General features: G+C 37.4%; 1 protein-coding gene across 7 annotated transcripts in view; it reads left to right on the forward strand.

Moving 5' to 3' along the window:
* PASD1 (PAS domain containing repressor 1) overlaps positions 1-24704 on the forward strand; it is a 201666-nt gene that overhangs the window by 108627 nt on the left and 68335 nt on the right. For 6 of the 7 annotated variants that reach the window (XM_053201824.1, XM_015086633.3, XM_053201825.1 and 3 more), the window contains 2 exons: positions 20508-20563; positions 21798-21952. In XM_053201824.1, coding sequence (XP_053057799.1) covers positions 20532-20563; positions 21798-21952 — 187 coding nt within the window. In that variant the 5' untranslated portion in view covers positions 20508-20531. Of the gene's footprint in view, positions 1-4236; positions 4321-20507; positions 20564-21797; positions 21953-24704 lie in introns of all 7 variants that reach the window. The other variant, XM_053201829.1, reaches the window with a different exon arrangement.

Consider the following 24704-nt stretch of genomic DNA (forward strand, 5'->3'; position numbering starts at 1 on the left):
TTGAAAGTTCAACATAAGCCTCTTAGGTGTGTTGTATCTTGGTCGTTTTAATAACATTTTTGAATTAGTGGAGTGACTAGATTAACCTTTAGTTTCTGTAAGTTCTAATATAATGTGCAATGAAATTTTATCCCTACATGACTAATAATGAAGAGTAAAGCATTATGCAGATCTATAGAATCCAAGTCAAATGATAAGTTATTACTCAGCTTTTGTAAGGAGCAAAGGAATAACTCTGTAGGAACCCCACAAACCTCAGATGTTTTTGGGAAGGAGGCATACTGAAATAATCATGAGAGTAGCATGGGGATAATCTTGATTTGATTCTAAAATTTTACATAATAATTTGCAAATTCCAGTGTTTTAGCCAATATTAAAGCATGGTTACTTCATTTATTTATTTACACATTCAGTAACAATTTTGGGGCAAAAATGAGGATGGGAGGTCAAGAGGAGATGTGCAGACAAGAAGGAGCTTCTTAGCAGCCCAGTTTAGGAGCAAGAGTGGCAGCCTGGCGGCCTGGCAGCCTGACCTGTCTCCAAGAAGGGCCTGCTTATGGCTCTGCCTATCCCTATATTCCCAGGACCCAGATACAATCCCAGCGAACCTGGGTGCTGAGTCATGAAGCATGCAAAGTTGCTTCCTTGCACCAGAATTCAGGCATCTAGGACCTCTAGACATATGTGGCCATTATTCTGGGACTAGTGGTTCCTTTCACAGAAAAAGAACGGAAAGGAGGAAGGAAGGAAGAAAGGAAAGGAAGGGAAGGGGAAGGAAGGGGAAAGAGAAGGGGAAGGGAAGAGAAAGGGAAGGGAAAGGAAAGAAAAGGAAAGTAAAGAAAAGAGAAAAGAAAGGGAGGAAGGAAGGGAAGGACCTAAGGTAGGGAGTGAGGAAGGGAGGGAGGGAGGGAGGAAGAAAAAAGAAGAAAGAAAGAAAAACAAAGAAAGAAAAAAGAAGGAAAGAAAGAACGAGCTTATCTTCTAGAGTCTTGGAGACTATACTTTAGTGCTTTACATTATTTTAATTGTTAGACACGATTATACACATTGATTTTCCTCAATGGAATGAAATTGAAGTTCTCTTGAAATATAATGGATCAAAATAGTTTTTTTTTGATAATGATTTGTTTTTTCTTCTGTAGGAGTTTCAGGTCTGCTTTCTCTGTGGCTCTCAGAATGATTGCCCAAGCTTTCACTAGCTAGGGAACCGTGAGCTTCACTATGGCACAGCTCAGGAGGTTGCATTTATGAAAAAGTATGATTACTTTAACCTAGATGTTCCCTGCTACCTATAACATCAGATTCCAGCTTCTGTGCCTCTGTTCCTGTGTTCTCTCTGTGCCCCTAATCTCTGTTCCTTCTCCTCAGCTTCCAAAGCACTTTATGTGAATTTAAATTTCAGCAGTTTCAACCTTGTATTCTTAGTTATCTATTTACAAGTCCGATCCCTCAAAGAGCAGTCCATATCAACTTAATCTCTTTATCCCCCAGGGTCTGCCATAGAGTCCTCACTTTGAAAATGTCTAACAAATGTCTAATGAATAAATGGGATTTAACTTGTACACAGCCCTTCAGGAAAGATGTGTTGTCTGATGAGGGGAAGCATTCCTTTACTTCCACAATTGAGTGTCTACCTTTTCCTAAGAGTTATATGGGAAAGAGAACCAGGATATTGGGATATAGGAGTTTCTCCTGTTGCCCTTCCCCATTAACACCTTTCTTATACTCCTTCCTTTACAGATAAACTATCAATTACGCTTCGTGAGTTTCTCATTCTTAATTTTTGGTAAATTCTTGGGTTGATTCTTTTACAAGTAAACCAATATTGGAATACAGGGGCTAAGTGATGGAAAAGGGGAGAGAAAAAGAACAGGGTAGAGGAAGAATGTGTCCATTGACTAAGCCTGGAAGGAGAGGCAATGCACAGCCAGCTCTGTTAGCTCAGTTTTCTGCAGTATCAACGAGTAGTTGGCATAGATAGGACAGAGTTATGATGTGTGAAGGATAGACAGGGAAACTTTTCTGTGTAAATAGCTGACTAAGAGATTTCTCAACAATGTGTTCTTGGGTCTTGAGTGAATCTAAGAGTATTAGCCTTGGTTTGATGCCATCATCCAGTTGGATAATGACAGCAAAAAAACATGCAGGGGGGCTTTGGGAGAACTCTTGAGTGGGAAAGAAGTGTAGCAGAGGCTTGGAACCCATCATCTCCAACCACTGGAGGGAGCCGAGGGAGGAAGGAGTCGATGGAATGCACTGCAAGATTCTTGCTGTTTACAAAGACTGAGTACTGCTGCACTTCAGCCTTGATGCTGTCTAGAGTCTTGAAGTTCACCAGGCTGTCACTCTTTGCTATAGACCAGAGATTCTCAAATACTCAAATCTTGTGTCTCACAAATCATTGTCAAGGGACTGGGCTCTCACCTAGATAGAAACCAAACTCCCCTATGTTTTTCAGCAAAGGACATTGATGTGTTTAGACAGTTTGTCAGAATATTTATGATTTTTGGTGAGTTTCAAGAACATGATAATTTGCAGAAAGGTATTGGACATAAATGTGATTGCTACATAACTTCAAAGTAATTTGTTGATAGGCTGGGAAACCAAAATTAGGAGAAACATGAGATGTTCGTGATTACTCCTAGTTGGCTAGAAGGTCATGGGTGGAGGATGGAGTGGGGGAGGGTGGGAGGAGGGTAGGTGGGAGATGACATGTGACATTTGCAGATGGACAAGAGTGTTGAAAGAGGGCCCATGCCAAGTCCCTAAGAGGCAGTGCATTAGTGAATGAATGCTCAGGCACTGCCACTGTCAGGGTGGTCTTGGAAAAGTTAACTAACCTATCCAGACTCCATTTTCCTCATGTGTAAAATGGGGAAGATAATAATAGAGCCTTGGATATAGCAAGTGTTTAATAAATGTCACCTAATATTATTACTGTGTTCAACTTTTTTGAAAAATTTTCTGTTGTCGTACTACTATAAAGCTAAATTCAGTAGATATGGCTGAGTCTGGGCCCCATCCCAAAGGAACTTTATTGCTTAAATATAAAAATAACATTGTAAGGAGGTTGTTTTCATCTTCTGGGAACTCTTATAGCAAGAGACCTGAAGACAGATTCTCAGCAAGTTCTATCCCAGTCTCTGTGATTTCAAAGAGAAGAGATAGAAACAAACTCTTGGTAATTAAATTGAAAAGTTTGCAACATTTTTCAGTTCTGTGTGTTCCTTGGGAATTCAGACTGTCTTAACATGATGAAATCCTTTTTTAATTGAGGGGTTATAACTATTGGTCTAAATGCCTCTTCCTTTGTTGACTGTCAACTACACGAGGGCAGAGACTGTACCTTCCTTGTCCCTGGACTCCCACGTTCAACATTGCCAAGCCTGGCACAAAGTAGGCACTCCATGAATGCAAATAAGTGCAGTGCTTTAGCTTTTCAAGTTAAGGTGCTTTTGTATATCCGAGTCCTAAAAGAATTCAGACTAAGTCTAAGGGAAATCAAAGGAAGATCTAAAAGAGATAGGATAAAAATCTACTGGTGCTTCCCTGTTAGTTCTTGCTAGATTAAAAAAAATGTCAATTAGGAGAATATTATACATTTCATGGATTATTAGAAAATCAAGGTTGGTGTAGAGTGGCATATATAGAAATGTAGGGATTATGAGCAATACTTTTAAAAGTACAAACTTTATAAGATGACTAAGTTTGGAGATATACAGTAATGTCAGTGTCGTTAAGAGTACTGCATTTTATACTTGAAATTTGCTGAGAGTAGATCTTAAGTGTTCTCACCACACAAAAACGATAATTAGGTGAGTTGATAAATGTGTTAATTAACTTGATCGTGGTAATCATTTCACAGTGTATGATGTATATCAGGTCATCATTTTGTGCACTTTAAGTCAAACTAATGTTGAACTTGAGTGGAGATAACCCTGGACAATTAAAGAAGGTGTGGAACAGAACTTTAGCCATTAGATATGAGAGACTTGGAATCCGATTATCTTGTTTAAATGCTTCCATAGGCCATTATCCATCCTCTGACCCTTTGAAATAGCTTAAAACATGATAGGGTTGGTAAACCGTATACAAAATTTGCTTTGGACATTGACCAGGCTGGATTTCTCTGAAAACATTTCTGCTCTAAAATCCTAGGACTCTTAAGGACCACATCCTTTTGATTTTTGGCATTCTAAATTCCCGTTTCCTTTCTTCTATCATCTGGGTGTATAGGACCATATTCTGCCATTGTGAACTTTGCAAAGAGAAAGGAGAGCTGTGAAGGGGAAGCAGTTGGCACTAGCTCTCTCACAAGAGGTAACATGAATTCTCTCTATCATCTTTTGTGCTTATACACATTTAATTGGATTAAACAAATATCCAGTAATTTGTACATATAGAGAACAGAAAATCTGCCCTGAGGAAGCTTACGTTCTAATGCACACAGGGCACAATGTATGTATGTATGTATGTATGTATGTATGTATGTATTTTTATTTATTTATTTTTCAGAGAGACAGAGACAGCACGAGGGAGGAAAGGGCAGAGAGAGAGGGAGACACAGAATCTGAAGCAGGCTGCAGGCTCCAAGCTGTCAATATAGAGCCCGATGCAGGGCTTGAACCCATGAACCATGAGATCATGACCTGAGCCGAAGTTGGATGCTTAACTGACTGAGCCATGCAGGCACCCTGGCACAGTTTATATAGGGGTCTTTGAAGGAAAGACTTAGGGGGAAATCTGGGAAGACTTCTTGGAAACAGTGACCGAAGGATGGAAGGCAGTCTAGTGTAGTTTTTATTTTTTTTATTTTTTGTTTTAATATTTTTATTGTTTTAAATTTATTTGAGAGAGAGAGACAGAGACAGAGACAGAGAGTGTGCAGGGAAGGGGAAGAGAGAGAAGGAGAGAGAGAATCTCAAGCAGGCTCTGCGCTGTCAACTCAGAGCCTGATGTGGGGCTAAGACTCATGAACCGTGAGATCATGACCTGAATGGAAATCAGGAGGTGAACACTTAACCAACTGAGCCACCCAGGCACCCCTAAGTATAGTTTTTAACTCCCAACAACAGACTCCTTATATTCAAATCTCAGATGGATCACCTGCTAGCTGGGTGATCTTGGGCCACCCTACTGTGCCTCAGTTTCTTGATAAACTGAGATGACAACATCAGAGCCTACCTCATAGAGCTGATGTGAGAATTGAATAAGTTACTTGTTGGAGAGATCAGGGCCACTTTGTAAGTCTGGGATAGTGGGAGATCAAAGGGAGAACTTCAGGAAGAGAGGCAAGATTAGGTTGGTGTATTGGATTGTATCGGCCGCTACATGAGGATGGACCGAAGCAGAGTAAGAGTGGAGACTGATGAGAACAGGGTGGTTGCAGGAACTGAACTGAAGGGCCTGAGTCTGAGAGGTCTGACATGGAGGAAAGGCAGGAGCAGGCAAATGTGAGCCACAGTGCAGAGGTGGGCTCCAGAGTCAGGCCATGGATGCTGATCAGATGGGCCCAAACGAGAGCAGACAAGGAAGAGAGAGGTATGAAAGGTAATAACTTGACAACTTTTGTTTGTAGGAATAGAGTGTTGATGCTCATGCTTGAGGAGTATTGACATATAACTGGGTAAAGATGAAGAATTTGACTTTATACTCCTTTTAAATGGTTGTTGTACAATATGGTAGAAACTTAATTCTGGAGAACTTCTGTTGTTGAAACCAAGGGAAATAAATGTTGGGTTTTCTTCATAAATAAGGAAAGGAAAAGAACAAACATTAAATGCCTCCCTGTTGCTGATCACCCAAATTCTTGCATAGCCTTGGGATTCTGAATGGGACAGGCTTGTGGAAGGGACATTGTCAGTTTGATCCCCGACTAGGAAGCAGATTACTTAGGGGATTCATGTATAACCCAGGCAAAGGTGGGAGACAAGATGTAGAAGATTGCACCTGAGTGGGTAGCTAGATAGCTCAGAAGTTTCCCATTTATTCATATGCTGTCGTCCATATCAATTGGGCTTCCAAAATAGTTTAGAGATCTGTCAGAGCAATCATCTCAGAGTTTAATAACAGAGAAAGAAAGTGGGTAGTGGAACAAGACAGGGCAAACTCATTTTCCCTAAGGTTTGAAAAGAAGTACAGAGGAGATGATGAAACAAATATTTACAGACTGATTCAAATCCCAGTTCTGTCAGGTACTAGCTATATAACCTCAGAGAAGTTATTTAAACCCTAATTGAAAAAAATTTTTCTAGTATTATTGACTCATATGGAATTTAAGAAACAAAACAAAGGGAAAAAAACCCCAAAATGGACTCTTAAATACAGAGAACAAACTGATGGTTGCCAGAGGGGAGTAGGGGGATGTGAAATAGATAAAGGGGATCAAGACTACACTTATCTTGATGAGCACTGAGAAATATATAGAATTATTGAATCATTATATTGTACAACTGATGCTAATAGAATTTCAATAAAAAACAATGGAGAGAACTTGGTCATTAGGTAAAAAAAAAAGTTTTTTTGAGATATAATTGACACATAACCATGTTTAAGTTTAAGGTGCACAACATAATGATTTATGTATATATTGCAAAACGATTACCACAATAAGTTAACATCCATCACATTACATAGTCACAATTTTTTTCTTTGTACTGACAACTTTTAATATCTACTCTCATGGCACCTTTTAAATATACAATACAGTATTGTTAACTTTAGCCACCAGGCTGTAAATTACACCTCCAGAGCTCATTTATTTTATAACTGGAAGTTTGTACCTTTTGACCATCTTCTCCCATATCCCCCACCCCCATCCACCACCTATAGAAACCACCAATCTGTTCTCTGTTGCTATGTGGTATATATTTTTAAGATTCCACATGTAAGTGAGATCATACACTATTTGTCTTTCTCTGTCTTTTTAAATTTTTAAAAACTATTTATTTTTGAGAGAGAGGGAGAGAATGAGAGAGAGTGCAAGCAGGGGGTGGGGGGCAGAAAGAGAGGGAGACAGAATCTGAGGCAGGCTCCAGGTTCTGAGCTGTAGCACAGAGCTCTATGTGGGGCTCAAACTCAAGAACCGTGAGATCATGACCTGAGCCAAAGTCAGAAGCTTAACCGACTGAGCCACCCAGGCGCCCCTCTCTGTCTCAATTCATTTAGCATAATGCTCTCAAGTTCCATCTATGTTGTTGCAAGTGGCAGAATGTCCCTCCTTTTTATGACTTGTTGGTATTCCATGTGAGAAATGGAAGTAATAGCACCTGTCACATGGTGCTATTGTGAGGATTAAATGGTAGTTTTTGCAATACACAGAACCTAGCATGTATGTACTAAATTCCGTAAATCTTGGTGATTATGGCTCTATCTCTGCTGCCACTGTCCCACTGCAAGTCTTCAACGTCTACCGGCTGAACTCAGGTCTTCTAACCCCATGCTTTTCAAAGGTTAGTGTGTGTAGGCATTACCAGAGGTCTTGTAGCATGAGGATTCTGATTCAGCAGATCTGGAGCAGCTTGAGAATTTGCTTTCAGGCAAGACCAACCATGCTGGGGGTGGGGGGCACACTTTAAAATGCAGAAGTCTAATTGGCATCCCTTCTTTCAGCCTCAACTTCTTTGTAATCATCTAACTCATTCCCAGGGTGATCTTCGTAAAATACCAATGTCGATTATGTCTTTACAAAATATCAATTCAAGTAATAGCACTTCCAAGTGTTCCCACAGGATACTAGGGTAGATCAAATTCATACTTCTCCTCAGCCTATTATTCAAAACTCTTTGCTTCTGGCCCCAACTACTTTCCTAGTGCTCTTGGTTTCAGTTACACTGTGTTGCTTGTCAAGCAAGCCTGGCACTTTATTTTTGGTTTTGTTTTGCATTTTTTTATTGTGGTAGTAGAATACACATAACATAAAATTTATCATTTTAACCATTTTTAAAGCATGCAGCCGAGTGGCGTTAAATGCATTTTACATTGCTGTGCAGCTATCGCCACTCTCCATCTCCACAGCCTTTCCATCATCCCCAAATGAAACTCTGTACCTGTTAAACAGTACCTCCCATTTCTCCTCCCCCCAGCCCCTGGTAACCACCATTTTGCTTTCTGTTTCTTATCATACTTTGCTGTCCATTATTTCAGTGAATCTTCACAACAGCCCTGTGAAGTGGTGCTATTATTATTCCCATTTTGTAGATGAGGAAACTGGGGCCCAGAAAGGTCAAGGTAATTTGCCTGGGTTCACATGCTAGGCATTAGTAAGAACAGTTTGATGTCACTATACCATGATGTTTCACCTTGGTACCTTTACTCAGACTCTGTTTTCTGCCTGTGATGTCCTCTCCTCTCCATTTAGCAGTTGAGGTCTTTTGGATCCATTCCATAATTGTCTCAGATGCCTTCTGTGAAGCTTCTAGCCCAGTAGTGATAATTCCCTTGCCTTGAATCCATGGATTTATGTAGATGTCAGTCTTTCCCATAAACCTATGCACTGCCAAGGTAAAGTGGGCACAGGGATTGAATGAATTGCTGAAATTTCAGAAATGGCAGGATCATGGAAAGGTTTTATAGAACATCAAGAAACTTAATTGGAATAAGATTAGAAATTTAATGGATTGCTGATTTCTTTCAGGAACATGTTTAGTTTTTCCAGCACCATATAAAAACTGGAAATATCCTGCAGAAATATTGAAGAATGTACGAAACTTTTGCTTCTTAGTATTGCCTCAGACTAAGAGAACATACAGAATTCGTAAAACTGTAAAACCAATAAGAGATACACTTGTAGATCCAACTTTGTTTTTCTAGATTGGGGTTTGACTGCCTGCCTGCCTGCCTGCCTGCCTTCCTGCCTGCCTGCCTGCCTTCCTTCCTTCCTTCCTTCCTTCCTTCCTTCCTTCCTTCCTTCCTACCTTCCTTCCTTTCCTTCCCTCTTTCCCTCACTGCCCCCCTCCACCTCTTTCTTTCTCTCTTTCTTTCCCTCTCTGATTTTTAGGAACAGAATTAGCAGGATGAGAGTTGTTCGGCAACCTTTGGCTGTTCATCAGCATTTTGCCAAGTAGGACTCAGTGTTTGTTTATTTACTTTTTTGGTTAACTTGTTCATTCACCAAACATTTATTCAGCATATATATTCTTCCAGGAACAGGTTGGGGTGCTGAGAATGCAACAGTAAGCACAAATAACCTGACCCTGTCCTCAGAAGGGACCACAGAAGGGACACAAAATGAACATCTGCTTTGGTCTAGGAATGAGCGGACATTTTACTTGTGGAGGTGTATGTGCTCCTATGCAAATAGGCTCATTTTCTCCAGTGCCTGGCTTCCCCACCACCTCATCCAGACCAAGGCCCATGACTGTGCATTGAGAGCTTGCTGAAAGAACTCAGGTTTGAGAAAGAAAAGTCACCCTGATCCTGTTTCTGGGTCTCTTTTGGAGCATGACTTTGCCACTTGCCCTTTCCTGGCTTATTTGGTATGGTATTTGGCACCCATATTACATAATCCAGTTGAGATTAATTTCCATTCTTAATTTTATCCATTGGAAAATCATGTTCCCTTAAAATGGATGAGTAACTGATGAAATATAGTCTTATGAGATGTAATTTCTGAAGAAAGTTTTGATTGAAAATAAATTGGAAAATTCCACTGACTTAGTTGATATATTTATGCCATACACATTTGACATCATTACTGTCTACATGAAAATTGTAAATATTTCATTCTTTCTCACTGATTAAATATCTTTAATAAACCTTATATGAGTAAGAGACGATGACTTCATTCAAATTTATGAAGCATGCCATCATGCATTTTCCCCTATACACTTAAAAAAATCCCCAGAATCATATTGATATTTGAAAGACCACTTTACTTGAGCAATTGTTTATTTAAAAATGTGTGTGTGTGTGTGTGTGTGTGTGTGTGTGTGTGTCTGTCTGTATAAAGGAAGAGTTGGTCCCTGATAATGCACAGCAAATTTTATAACTACAAATATATGGCATGATTATCTTCCACAATGGTATTTTAAATACTCTGAGGTTTTTATTTTAAATAAACAAATATTGTAACCAGAGTAATACCCTAAGATGGATTCACTGTTACATTCTGCTTTTCTTCAGACCCTATCTGGTTTTCTTTAGAATTCCATATAAACATTTTAAATGATGTTTACGTGAGCCAAACACTTTCTGGCCATTATTGGTCTGTGAAGGCCGCAAGGATTTCCTTCTCTGTCAGTGGGGCCAGGCTAACTGACAGATAGATTGGTGGGGCTGAAGCAGGGGGTGGGGAGCAAATTTATCAGCAGAGCACAGTTAGGGCTGTGGTGAGCTAGGACTAAATCTGCTGACTGGCTCATTAGGCCTCCTGGTGATGGCCTGTGATTAGGCAGCCCTACAGAGAAGGGAGTTGTTCCTTGGTTACAACGGAGCACTAACTAGTTAACCTCAACCTCTTCAGATGTGGCAGGGTGAAGATGTGCTCTGTTTCTTGCTAGACCTCTCTCTTTATGAAAGAGAATATTTTTCATGATTGCATTTGTTATCACCAGAAACTACTGCTGGCATTTTCAACTGAATTCTCCCCATTTATGCTGGAACCTCTATTTGTCTATTGCTCTTTCTGTGGCACTTTTAGTAGCCCTGCTCTTTGCCCTTTTCAGATTTATTCCAGTCCCTTGACTGCTGTACTTTTTCTTGTTGAACCTCCCCTATTTCTGCCTGCAACTTCTTACTCAATCTTTACATTAGGGCCCAACATTTCAAGCACTTTCTCTGGCCAATATAAGTGCCTCTTTTCTTCCTTGGTGCTCAGGAAAACTCTAAGCAGAGATCAATCTGACCATTTCCCTCCTCCATTCCTACGTGTGGGCTGTTTGTTGCTTTGGAGAAAATCTTGCTTCCGTGCAGCTTAGTACCACTATAGAGTCATGCTCTGCCACCACATGTTGTTCATGATGAGGATACACATTAAGTGGCATCATAGCCTGACTCCGTCACTGGGCTGAAATACCACTTACTCACGACATGTTAGATTTATCCATCTGGCCCACTGCATGGTGATTGACCTCCTCAGGGTTCTCTCTTGTCTCAAGTGGCATCAAGAAACCTCTGCATGGCCAGTTGTTTGCCCTTGATTCACTCCCTGAGAAGACTGCATCTCCCTCACAGTCCTTTAGATTGTATACTGCTAGTAATACTAACATCTCTAATTAAAACTAAAATTTATTGGGTGGCTATTATGTGCTAGACACAGTGCTAGCCACTTTTATGTCCATTAGCTTAATTATCACAGAAACCTTGGCATGTAGGTATGATAATTCAGACTTTACAGTTGAGATGATTGATAGACATAAGGGTTAAAGAACTCACCGATGCCACACAACTATAAAGGGATAGAGTTGGGATTTGAACCCAAGTCCAGTTGATTCAAAGCCCACACTCTTCACTGTTCAGCACTGGCTCTATATTATTTTTGAGAGGTGTTTCTTAATTTTGAATGTTACACATATAGCAAACTTAAGAAATGCAAAAAGCTGGAAAAAATAAAATAAATTAATTTAAATAAAAATAGTTTTAATCACACATCATTCCATCACTCAGAGACACTTCTGAATGTTTTCTTTTCTGAGTCCTGTTTTCTACACCACATTTTATTTGTTCGTGTATGTATCATATTTTACATGGTTGGGATAATATAACATATACTATTTTATGACCTTCTTTTTCACCAATAACAAGTATTTTTTCATAATACAGATTCGTTACAAAATGCTTTTCAGTGGCCTCTGCACTGATTAAAAACACATAAAAAATCCACCAGGGAATGTTGCAAATGCTGATACTTTCCATGAAATAAGAAATGTAATTTTAGGAGAAAGGATAAAGAAAGCTGGACTCCTAGTGGTGGGCCAATGCAACAAGTGTAGACATTTCATATGGAGCTTCATTAAAATTCAGCTTTATAAATCCTCAAGCACAACAAGCAAAGGTGGATGAGTCCAAGTATTTATCTGAAATTGTGGAGATTTATTGGAAAGGTCATCATCAGCCCTAAGATATGTAAGTAAATCCCTTGAATTACATTGCTATAGTCTTTATTCTGGTTTGCATCCAAAGAAAGTCATGACCTTGCTACTCAGCCTTATTTTCTCCCTTCCACAGCTGCATAGTGTAATCACTATGAGCCTAGCTTGAGTCCTCGAGTTGGTCTCAGGATGTGTTCGCTTTGATTCTAATAAGATTAAACCTTTAGTGGCATTTAGTCCTGATCTGTTTCTACTGGGAGCTGATGGCGCATGTTATGCGTGTCACACAGGCCCCAAATATGGCCCCTGCAAAATGTTTCAAGAATATTAGCAGCAGGAGCCCAGATGTGATCAGCAAGTCCCTTGTCTCCAGAGAAGACTGATATTGCCATGGAAGAGTCTGGTAACTTACTTGGCTCTGGCAGTTTAAAGACTGAGAGATAAAGTAGAGATTCCTTCAACTGTGGATCTTATCCCAACTGAACACTGATAACCTGTGTCATCACAATTTTCACACTAGGAAGTATCTGCATAAATGATTCTCAACTACAGAGAGCAAATGATTAATTACAGAAATTAGTTCATGGTATATTCCCATTATCCATCGATTCAGTGTGTTTTCTTGTGAACTAAAAGAAAAAGTATGTGTATGTGCATGTACACACACACACATACAACCACTCCATGGTAGAAATTTCAAAATTATAATGCTTCTTTTGTCATAAACCAGATTTTAATTTATGCATAGAGCTGTTCCTTAATGGGTGTCTTTTGTCTCATTATTCCATACCTGTGTTTTGCACCACTATTCATTTACTGAAATACTATAGCTTTATAGTAAGCCTCAGTGTCTAGTAGGACACATCCTTTTACACTGTTGTTGTTCTTCAAGATTATTGTGGGTCTTTCTGATTCATTGCTTCCCAGAGGAATTTTGTAATAAACTTGTCAAGTTATATAGAAAAGCAAACTTAAGCAAAAAATCTACTGAACTTTGATCAGAATTACATTAATTTGTAGATTAGTTGAGGAGATCTGATATTTTTATGATATTGGGACTTCCTGTCCAGGGATATGGCATATCTTTCCATTTATTTAGGTCTTCTTTTGTCTGCTTTAACAAAGACATTTTCTGTATAGTGTTTTAGTACCTTTTTGTTAAATTAACTACTGAGCACTGCATAGTTTCTTTTCTTTTTTTTAATTTTTTTAATCTTTATTTTTATTTTTGAGAGAGGGACAGAGTGTGAGCAGGGGAGGAGCAGAGAGAGAGGGAGACACAGAATCTGAAGCAGGCTCCAGGCCCTGAGCTGTCAGCACAGAGCCCAACACGGAGCTTGAACTCACGAACTGTGAGATCATTACCTGAGCCGAAGTCGGACGCTCAACCAACTGAGCCACCCAGGCGCTCCTCTTTTCTTTTTTTTAAGCAGGGTAATAGTTTTTAAAAATATTTTTATTATTGAAGTATAGTTGATATACAATGTTATATTCGTCAAGTGCACAACATAGTGATTTGACATTTATATACATTATGAAATTCTCACCACAGTAAGTATAGTCCCCATCTGTCACCATACAAGGATATTACAATATTATTGACTATATTACATATGCTGTAGTTTTCATCTCCATGATTTATTCATTTTATAACTGGAAATTTGTACCTCTTCATCCCCTTCACCTATTTTACCCAGCCCCCACCCCCTCTCCTCTGGCAACCACAAGTTTTATGATTTCTATATGAGCAAACCTATAAATTTATTTAAAAACATGAAAAATGATTTGTGTAATTAAGGAGATATAACTTTTCTTGGAAATACATAATACCATAAGTATGTATAATGCAATTTTAATAAATTACAATCCGATTATTGAAGTTTGGGGAATTAAAACACAATTTTCATAATCATTCAGTTATAGAAATGTCTAATTTCCTTTGTTTAGATCTTTTTCAAAGGTTTCTTCTGTGACCCACAAATTATTTACAAGTATGTTATTTAGGGGCGCCTGGGTTGCTCAGTCGGTTAAGCATCCAACTTCGGCTCAGGTCATGATCTCACAGTCTGTGAGTTCGAGCTCCGCGTCGGGCTCTGTGCTGACAGCTTGGAGCCTGGAGCCTGCTTCAGATTCTGTGTCTTCCTCTCTCTGACCCTCCACCATTCATGCTCTGTCTCTCTCTCTCTGTCTCAAAAATAAATAAACATTAAAAAAATTAAAAAAAAAGAAGTATGTTATTTAACTTCCAAGTGTTCAGGGGTTTTCCTGAGATTTTTTAATTTATTATTGATTTATAATTTATTTATTTATTTATTTATTTATTTATTTATTTATTAATGTTTCTTTATTTTTTGAGAGAGAGCAAGCTGGGGAGGGGCAGAGAGAGAGAGAGAGAGAGAGAGAGACAGAGAATCCCTAGCAGGCTGTGCACTGTCCGAGCCTGATGCAAGACTCGAACTCACAAACCGTGAGATCATCACCTGAGCTAAAACCAAGAGTCAGAAGCTTAATTGACTGAGCCACCCAGGTGCCCCTTGATTTCTAATTTAATTCTATTTTGATAAGAGAACATAATCTGTATGGTTTTAATGCTTTAAACTTTCTTAAACTGGTTTTATGACCCAGCATATTTTGGATCTTTATAAGCGTTATACATAGAAATGTATATTCTATAGTTGCTAGGCGTCATGTTCTGTAAACATATGGAGCCAAGTTTGTTGGCACTATGGTAAGTCTTTGATACCCTTACTTATTTTCTGTTTACTTGCTCTATTGATTACTGGTAGAGAAGTATTGAACTCACCAACTATAATTGTGGATTTATTTCTTATTTTCAGTTCTTACTCTATTTTGAAGCTTTGTAATTAGGTGCATATCTATTTAGGATTCTTAATGTTTCCTTGTTTGACTCCTTTATCATTGTGAAATGTCCCTCTTTTTCCTTAGTACTATTCCTTACCTAAAGTCTTGTCTGATATTAATTAGCCATTCAAGCTTTTTGTCATTGGGATTACATAGTATATGCTTCTATTCTTTTACTTGTAACCTAGCTGTGTCTTTCTATTCTTTTACTTGTAACCTAGCTGTGTCTTTATAATTAAGGTATCTTGTAGACACTAGAATAGTTGACCCTTGAACAATACTGGTTTGAACTGCATCAGTCCACTTATGTGGATTTTTTTAAAAAAAATACAGTACAGGACTATAAATGTATGTTCTCTTCCTTATGATTTTTTAAAAACATTTTCTTTTCTCTAGCTTACTTTATTATAAGAATGTAATATGTAATACATATAACATCCAAAATATGTGTTAATCAATTCTGTATGCTATCAGTAAGGCTTCCAGTCAACAGTAGTTAAGTTTTAGGGGAGTCAGAAGTTAAATGTGCATTTTCAACTGTGTGTGTGTGTGGGGGGGGGTCAGTGCCCTAACCCCCCATATTGTTCAAGGGTAGTTTGGCCTTACTTTTCTATCCAACTTTAGCAGTCCCAGACTTTATATTTGTGTAAAATTAATATAATTATTTTTATGGTTAAGTTTAAGTCTACCTTCTTGCTATATGTTTTCTGTTTTTCCCATTTGATCTTTGTTCTCTTTGTCTTCTTTTTCTGCTTTTTTTTTTGATTAAATGAGTATTGAATTAGTATTCCATTTTCTCTCTTGATTTATAATTTGTATCACATGTGCATTTTATTTGTTGCTCTAGGCAGTTTGTAGTATACATCTTTGATTTCTTACTGTATGCTGTGAACTCATACTGTGCCACTTCACATATCATGTAAGAACCTGACAATAATACATTGTTATTCTCTAATCTCCTGTCTTTTGCGTTGCTATTCTCATAGGTTTGACTTCTACTTATATTATAAAATTGAATTTTATTTGAATTATCTTGGCAATAGAGATGAAAAAAGTTCTTTTGTATTTATCTACATATATATTACTGCCAGTGCTTTTCATGTATTTATGTAAATCTGAGTTTCCATCTGGTATCCTTTTCCTTTTACCTGAAGTACTTCCTTTAACATATCTGGTAGTGCTAGTATGTTGGCCTTGACTTCTTTCAGATTTTGTTAATCTAAAGATGTCTTTATTTTACCCTCAGTTTATTTGAAGGGTGTATCTTTGTTGGATATAAAATTCTAGTTTGATTCCAACTCCCCCGAGCACTTTAAAGATGTTTCATTTTCTTGCTTGAGTTGTTTGGTAAGAAGTCAGGCAGAGGTCATTCTTTTTTCTCTTATATTAAATGTGTTTTTTTATTTCTGTTTGCTTTTAAGATTTTCTCTTTATAATTGTTTTTCAGCAGTTTGTTTATGATATGCCTTGGTGAGTTTTCTATTGTGTTTATATTCTTGGATTCATTGAACTTCTTGAATAAATGAGTTTATATTTTCATCCAGTATGGAAAAAAATGGCCATTCAAATTTTTTTGCCTCCCCCTTCTGGGAATTCAGTTACATATATTTTAGATTTTCTGATATTATCCCACAGTGAGTTTCTGTGCATTTTCTCAGTCTTTTTTCTCCACTCTGCTGGATAAAACTCCAGAGTCTTCCAGCCATGTGTAAGCTGTGATTGTTTAGTTTTGAATTCACCGGATTTGTTCTTTCCCTGGTAGTTGTTCCTTGACTGGTCTTTTAGAGTGTTACCTTGCACAGGCACAGGTTAAGTATTCAGCCAAAGATTCAAGAGAATCTATATTCAGATTTCTGGAATTTGTTTGTTTCACCATAACTTTTCTCTTTCTAGTATTCTGCTTTACAAATTCCACCATCTTGGCTTTGGTAAGATTACTGTACTCTCCTTGGGATTGTGCTTCCAGAACAATCTGGAAGTATCTTTAGGTAGAAACTTGGGATTATTGTAGGGTTCATCTCATTTTTGCTCTTACCTCAGGGATCATAGGCATGTGCTGCCTGCTGTCCAGTGTTTCCAAATAGGTATTTCCTCTAATTTGTCCAGTTTCTTGGTTGTTCATGGGCTGTTCCCATATCAGTTATTCCATGGCCATAAGCAGTAGCCCCTATAAATTTTTGTTTCTATTGTATCGTAAAAAAATATTTTCTAAATGTGGTTGCTGCTATATAGGAACAAAATTAACTTTTACATATTAATCTGGTATACAGCAATCTTTCTGAACTATTTTATTATTTTCATAAATTGCAGAATCTCTTAAATTTTCTATGTAGATAATCATAGTGTTCATGAATGAGGACTTTTATTTTTCCTTTCCAAGAGTTACTCATTTTATTTCTTTTTCTTACCTTAATGCATTGGTTAGTACCTTTAGCACTATATGTTAAGTGTCTTAGTAGCCGCATTTATTTTTTTCCTGAATCTAAAAAATTTTTTTAATGCTCCACCTTTAAGTATGATCTTTGTATGTTTTTGGTTTTTTCCCTTTATCAGGTTAAGGAAGCTTCTGTCTATACCTAGTATGTTAAAAATATTTACGTCTGACTCTTGATCTCAGCTCCGGTCATGATCTCATGGGTTTGTGGGTTCAGGCCCCACATTGGGCTCTGTGCTAACAGCACAGCACAGATCCTGCTTGGGATTCTGTTTCTCCCTCTTTCTGCCTCTTTCCCACTTGTGCTCTCTCTAGCTCTCTCAAAATAAATAAACTTTTAACAAATGCTTTTAAAAATTATATATATATATATATATATATATATATATATATATATATATATATATAGAATGATATCAAATGAGTTTTCTGCATCGACCAAGATGATCTTATTCATTTTTTCTTTTTGTCTGGTATGTTGAATTATATTTTCCTAATGTGAAATTATCTTAGTATTTCTAGAATTAGCCCAAATTTTAAAATACTCTCTTTGTTTGGGTTTGATAATTTTAAGTAGTATTTTTCTTCTTTATCATAAATAAAATTAGCTTATAAAATATCCCCTTTTGATGCTGCCTTTTTCTGGCTTGGTATAAAGAAGTACTAGGATTATAAAATGAGTTGGATGAGTGACTTTTCTGTCTGTTTTCTGGAATAATTTGCATGAAATATGAGATACCCATTATTTAAGTGTTTATAAGTGTCAGTTTGTGAAACCACTGGGACTGTTTGTTTATATTAGGTTAGATTGTTTTTCTGTGAATAGATTTTTAATTATTACATTAATTTATTTACATTTATATGATTTCTTCACATTTTCTTTGTATTATTAAATAGGTTTAATAGGTGAAAATACATTTTTTCTAGAAAATACTCCATTTCATATCTGTTTTCAAATTTATGGACATAGAATTGATCATACTGCTTTTTATCATCTCAAGTTCATACATATGCACTTTTCATTCCAGAATGTGTCTTCTCTTTTATTTCTTGATCGATCTGGTATAACAATGTTTTATTTTATTGTCTTTTTTTTTTAAGAAACAGATTTTCTTTTTACCTATTCTAGTATATCCTTTTATCATGTTGTTTTCTCATCTTACCTTTATTATTTCCTTATATTCCCTTTATTTGGCTTTACTCTTTTTTTACAATTTGCTTTGTTGACTACTTAGCTCATTTATTTTCATTTTTTTCTCATGAACATTTAAGGGTATAAATTCTTTGATGTTGCTTTACCTGCATTTTACAGTTTTTAATATGTAGTATTTTATAATACTTAAGTTCTAAATATTTTCTGATTTCCAGAGCTATTTAGGAAATTTTGTTTTTGTTGTTGCTATTGTTTTAAATATACAGATCTACAGGGTTTATGTTATCTTTTTGTTCTTGATTTCTAATTAAATGGCATTGGGTGGGGAGCATATGGTTCTTTGGTGTTTGTTGATCTATTTTATGGCCTAGAATGACCTAGCTATCTTTCATGTTCTGAAATTTCACTATGATGTTTCTAGATGTGGTTTTATTTTAATTTATCTAGATTGGATGACATTTTCCATTTTGGAAAAAATTTAGCTATTATCTCTTTACTGACTTTCTCTCATTCTTGCTATTCTCTTCATCTGGAACTGAGATCTATATTAGGCCTTCCCATTCTCTCTTGCATGTTTCATAACCTCTTGTTTCATATTTCCCACTTTACTGTCTTTCTGTAAAGGCAATATGATAAATTTCTTCATATCTGTATTCTGTTTACTAATTTTCTCATCCGGTTTTTCATAATACATGATTAATCCTTTTGAAGTGAATTCCATTGAATATGTTTTTATTTATTGAATCTCACTTTTGTTCTTTTTCATGTCTACCTGGCTTTTCTCATATTTTCACTTCCATCTATTTTGTTTTTCATATTTCTAAACACAATTATTTTTTATAATGGTTTTCAGATCTTTTAATGATTTGAAGTTCTTGGAGGTCTCATACTGCTTGGGTGTGGGTCCTAATTCTGGTAAATGGTGGATTGTTTCCTTATACATCTTCCCATTCTGGATAGTGAGCTCATCTTCAGTGGTGCCTTATCTGTGGAGATTTGGTAGAACTTGGCTTTAGAGAGTATCTGTCCAAAATGGGTTTGCTTTTCCATTCTCCTGGAACCCTATTAAGTCTAATGGCACCCTTTTTTTCCTACCCAAGAGAACATGCTGAGATAGCCAAACTTCCTTCTTTTCTTCCTTTGCTGCCGAGAGAGCTTTTTAAATTAAACTGTAGTCTCTGAGAGTCATGCCTATGTGTAGGGAGAAGTTGGTAGGTTTTAGTTTCAATGATCTGCTTGAATTCTCCTTTACCTAGCAGGGCCTTAATACTCGAGGTCTTTTGTTGCATGGCTATGCTTCCCTGTCCTCACAATAGCACAGGTTGGTATACTAACCAGCTTTGGTTTTCAGCGTCTTCTCACTGTGTTACCCCTAAGCTTTCCTTACTTTTTTGAGAGGTTTTAAAGGATGTTATATTTTAGCTGCTACTTCTTACTTAACAGACATGTATTTGAAGGTCATTGACTTCTACTCTGAGATTTTGACCTTGAGGTGATATGTGAGTCTAATTATACAATTCAAAGCAGAGGACTTTGGTGATTTCAGTGCCATTTTTATATGCCCAGGGTTTCTGTGATGGCAGCAATAAATGCAGATTTTGTCTATTGTGGCATGGTATTGTATATAGATATGAAACCTAACCCACATCAATCTTTGTTTCATTAAGTGTTCTTCAGGTTAATAGAAGTTAAAAGAATTTTAAGGGTATGGAATTAAGCTTGCAGATACTTACTTTTGGATTAAGTTGTGTAACTTCACAGAATGTTTTTGTAACTTTTTCAAATATATTCATTTGTAATGTTATTGTGACAAACATTCATTGGGGATCAGACAATAAAGCAAATCTTCAACATATACATAACATATGAGAGGGTTATTGGTACTTAATGAAATTCTATCTTTAAAAGAAATAGGCATTCCTTAAGGGAAAGGTGCTATGCAATAGAGAATTTTGATTAGTCTTATTGCTTTATTGTGATTCATCATAGACTGATTTCTTAGTAAAATGTTGTTCCACTTTGATTTCAGAATTCTTTGTTACATCACTGAATAATGGATGAGACTGAGAGAGAAAAAGAGAAGAGGTATGAATTCATAACTGACTGATATTTCTGTCAAAGCCCTCTCCCCTGTCTTCTGTTCCTATTTCACATCTAGCAAAATCCTACTTCCTCGGGGGAAGCCTGACTCAGGGAAATTTGGTATCTCCAGTGGGTTTTCCATAACCCATAGCCCCAACTCTGTTATAATACTAAGTGGATTACCTATGTAATGCATAGGTAAAGCAAATATTCCTTGAAAACCTCCCTCTTCAAACTGTGTCCTCCACCTTACACAGTGGTTGCCCAGAGCTGATACTACATAAATGATTTACACTCCTTGATAGGTTTAGAAGCCTGTTTTGGGTCCATGGCTTGCCTAGAGCTTAAATTCATACATGTTTGGAAAGATAAATTACCTTATTTTTCCAATTCAAGCATCTAAAATAAATTCCAGTGCACTGATCAAAAAGTTTTTGTCCAAATTTTTCAGTATGATCTGTTTTTCAAAGGTAAAAAACAATCTCAATTAGCATTTTATTGCTCAGCCTTCTCTCTGAGAAGGAGCAATGGCTTTGCAAGAGCCTCTTGAGTAATTACAGATCATTTAGAGAGATTTTTCTTTAATGAGAAGTACTCTTGTAAAAGCAGGTAAGAATATATGGTAGAACAAAGGTCCACCATTTAAATTCAAGTTAATTTGGATTGAATTTATTTTATATAATTCATAGGTCACCGTGCCAGACACTGTGCTGGGCTTTGCTATGGAAGACACTGAGACAGATCTGGTCCCTACTCTCATGGGCCTCACAGTCTAAATGAAATTGGATTTCATTTCCTCATTTTATTTTTTTTAATTTATTTTATTTTTTATTTAAAAAATATTTTTTAATGTTTATTTATTCTTGAGTCAGAAACAGAGCGTGAACAGGGGAGGGACAGAGAGAGAGGGAGGCATAGAATCTGAAACAGGTTCCAGGCTCTGATCTGTCAGCACAGAGCCCAACAGGGGGCTTGAACCCACAAACTGTGAGATCATGACCTGAGCCAAAGTCAGACACTTAACTGACTGAGCCACCCAGGCGCCCCTCATTTCCTCATTTTAATATTGGCAGTTATTGTTGTCATATGAGTGATCAATGGACTGGAGTTTTGCTCAGATGTTGACATTAACAACTCCCTTTCTCTCTTCTTATTTCTCCTCCATCCATTGTTCCACCATCTGAATTCTTAGACCTACCCTTACCATTAACAACCTTGATTGTTTTTTGTCACTTAGGGACGTATCTAATGTATCTGAAAATAAAAAGAAGGACCGGTACAGTTCCTTTTTCAGAGAACTGCATGCCATAATTCAAGCTCATGGATATCCTGTAAAAGGAGACAGATATAAAACATCACAGCACACTACTGACCTTTCACAGAAGAAGGAAGGTTTGGTCTGAGCACCCTAACCCATTCGTATAGCTTTTTGATTAGCCATATTGAAAACTAGTTGTGGGTGGGACAGCTGGATCTCTTCCTTTACTTCAAACATCTTTGGGAGAGATTAATGAATAGAGGATCTCCAGAAACACCTTCTTTTTTAAAAAAAGTTTACTTATTTTGAGAGAGGGCGTGAGTGGGGGAGGGCCAGAGAGAGAAAGGGAGAGAGAGAATCCCAACCAGGCAGAGGAGTCCAACTTGGGGCTTGAACTCACGAACCGTGAGATCATGATCTGAGCCAAAATCAAGAGTTGGATGCTTAACTGACTGAGCCACCCAGGCACCCCCCTGAAGCATCTTCTAATACACAGATACTTAGTTTCTCTTCATTCATAAGTTTATTAATAGCCAATGCTTAAAATGTTATTAAGGTTCGTGGAAAAGTAGAATAAAGAAATGAGAATTAATAGAAGTATACCAGGCAATAATAATGCAGATTTATGTATCTTAGGCAATTGAAGCATATTGTAAATGTGGCTAAGGGGAACATGGCCCTGATGGTATAAAATAGTACCTATGATACCTAAGCAGGCTTAATTCAAAACATCTGAACAGGTTATACCCATATGCATATAATCATACTATAAAAATATCTTACCTTAAAAAAATATTTTCTTGACCCCATGATACTTCTGTTACTCTGTTTCTGTGTCCTCTTCACAGTACAACTTTTTGAAATGACTGTAAGACCTTTTCCCTGCATCTTCATCCTTCATTCTTTTCCTCAATCCACTCACTGAGGCTGCAGCTCTCACAACTCCACTACAGCTACTTTTGTCAGGGATAACAGTGACCTGCACATTGCTGATTGTTTGGCCCTTAACTCTCCTCATCTTCTGTGGCCTTTGAAAAACATTGGACAGGCGTCCACTCCTTTCTTCTTGAAGTACTTTTTTCTTGGCTTCCAGGATAACACACTCACTTCGTTTCTCTCTTAGCTCATCTGCTGCTCCTTCCCGTTTTTTCTTTCTACTTTTCTACTTCCCCTTTCAACTTCTGAACACTGGTGTGTCCTAGAACTCAGTCCTTGGACCTTTTTTCTTCTATGTCTACACTCATTTCCTGGGTAATCTCATCCAGTATCCTAACTGGAAGTGCTACCTGGATGTCAGTGACCTCTGCTTTATAAGTCTATCTCTAGCCCTGACCTACCTGAACTCCATACTCAAGAATCATACACGTTATTAAATCAGCAAGAGTTTCCCATGTGATTTCTTCACTTGGATATCTAATAGAAAGGTTATTATGGTCATAAAGGAACTTGTGGTCCTTCTCCACTTCATTGCCTCTCACACCCACCTACCCCCTCCCGGTTCTCCTTATTCCAGTAACTGGTACCACCAGTCATTCTTCCAGTGGCTCAAGCTAAAAATCTATAAATCATTCTTGTGTCCTCTATTTCTTCCACCTCCTCACCCAATCCATCAGCAAGTCCTTTTGGTTTTGCCTCTAAAATATATCTCAAATTTATTCACTTCTCCCCATTTCCATAGCCTTGGTATACCAACTTAATCCAGGCCACCATCATCTGTTACTTTTGCAGAAGCTTTCTGACTAGACTCTGCTTCCACTCTTGTTCCCCAATTTGATCTATTTTGCACAAACAGCCATAGTAGTCTTTTAAAAACGTATGTCACCCTCCTGCTTGAAAGTATTTCATATTCCATTCAGAGTAATGCTAACTCCTTAACATATACCCTACATGATTTGGCCCTGCCTTTCAGACTTCATTTCCTACTACTCTATCCTTTGGTCACCCTACTGTAGCCACTTTCACCTCCTGTCTGTAATTTAAATAGGACAAATTCTTTCATGCTTCACTTAACTTACTGCTTCCTCTGCTCAGGATGCTTTGCTCCCAGGTTTTGCTGTGGCTGTCTTCCTGTCACTCAGAGCTTGGCTCAGATGGTACCTTCAGTCAAGCTTTCCTTGATCACCCAGTCTAAATTATTGTACTTAAAGGTATATGAAATTATTGGTTCCATTGTCCATGTGTTCATTATCTGTCTACCCCTCCACCAGTCTATAAGATACAAAAGGATAGTTACCTCACTTGTCTTGTTCATACTATATCCTGAGCCTCTAGAACAAAGTAGGATACATAGTTGGAGCTCAGTAAATATCAGTTAAATGAATGAGTGAATGAATGAGGTTTAATTTAACAAGAATTACCAAGTTCCATATTATTAATTAAATACTGGACACTGGGGTGTTCGTGAAGAATTGGATACAGTGCCTGTCCTGCAAGCAAAACAAGAATAAATTTATGGACAATAGTAATGTAGATAAGCCTTTTATGGTTGATTGATAAAATAAATTGGTTTTATTTTCTTGGAAATATGTAGACTCTTTTCAATCTCATTTATTTCTTTGGAGGGAGTATAGGAGATGAAAGTCACTAGGCAAAGCTGAAAGACAGTGGGGAAATGACTTCAGAAATCAGCTGTTGGAGAGTGTCATGGGTTGTTTCCTGAGCTTGAGGAGCTCTGACCAGAATTGAATTTCCAGGCTGGGACAGTGGTCGGAAACACTGATCTTGAGGCATTTGTGCAATTGGCATGGTTTATTTTTATATTCTGTCATTTCCCATGCAGTTACACACCCTCTTCATTTCTTCTTTAGTGAGGGTTCTGGAACTTCTCTGCTCATGCTTGGTCTGCTTCTTACCTACATCTACTGATAGGAAAGGATCTGAGACTCA

This window comes from Acinonyx jubatus, chromosome X (assembly GCF_027475565.1).
Source record: "Acinonyx jubatus isolate Ajub_Pintada_27869175 chromosome X, VMU_Ajub_asm_v1.0, whole genome shotgun sequence".
Taxonomy (NCBI): domain Eukaryota; kingdom Metazoa; phylum Chordata; class Mammalia; order Carnivora; family Felidae; genus Acinonyx; species Acinonyx jubatus.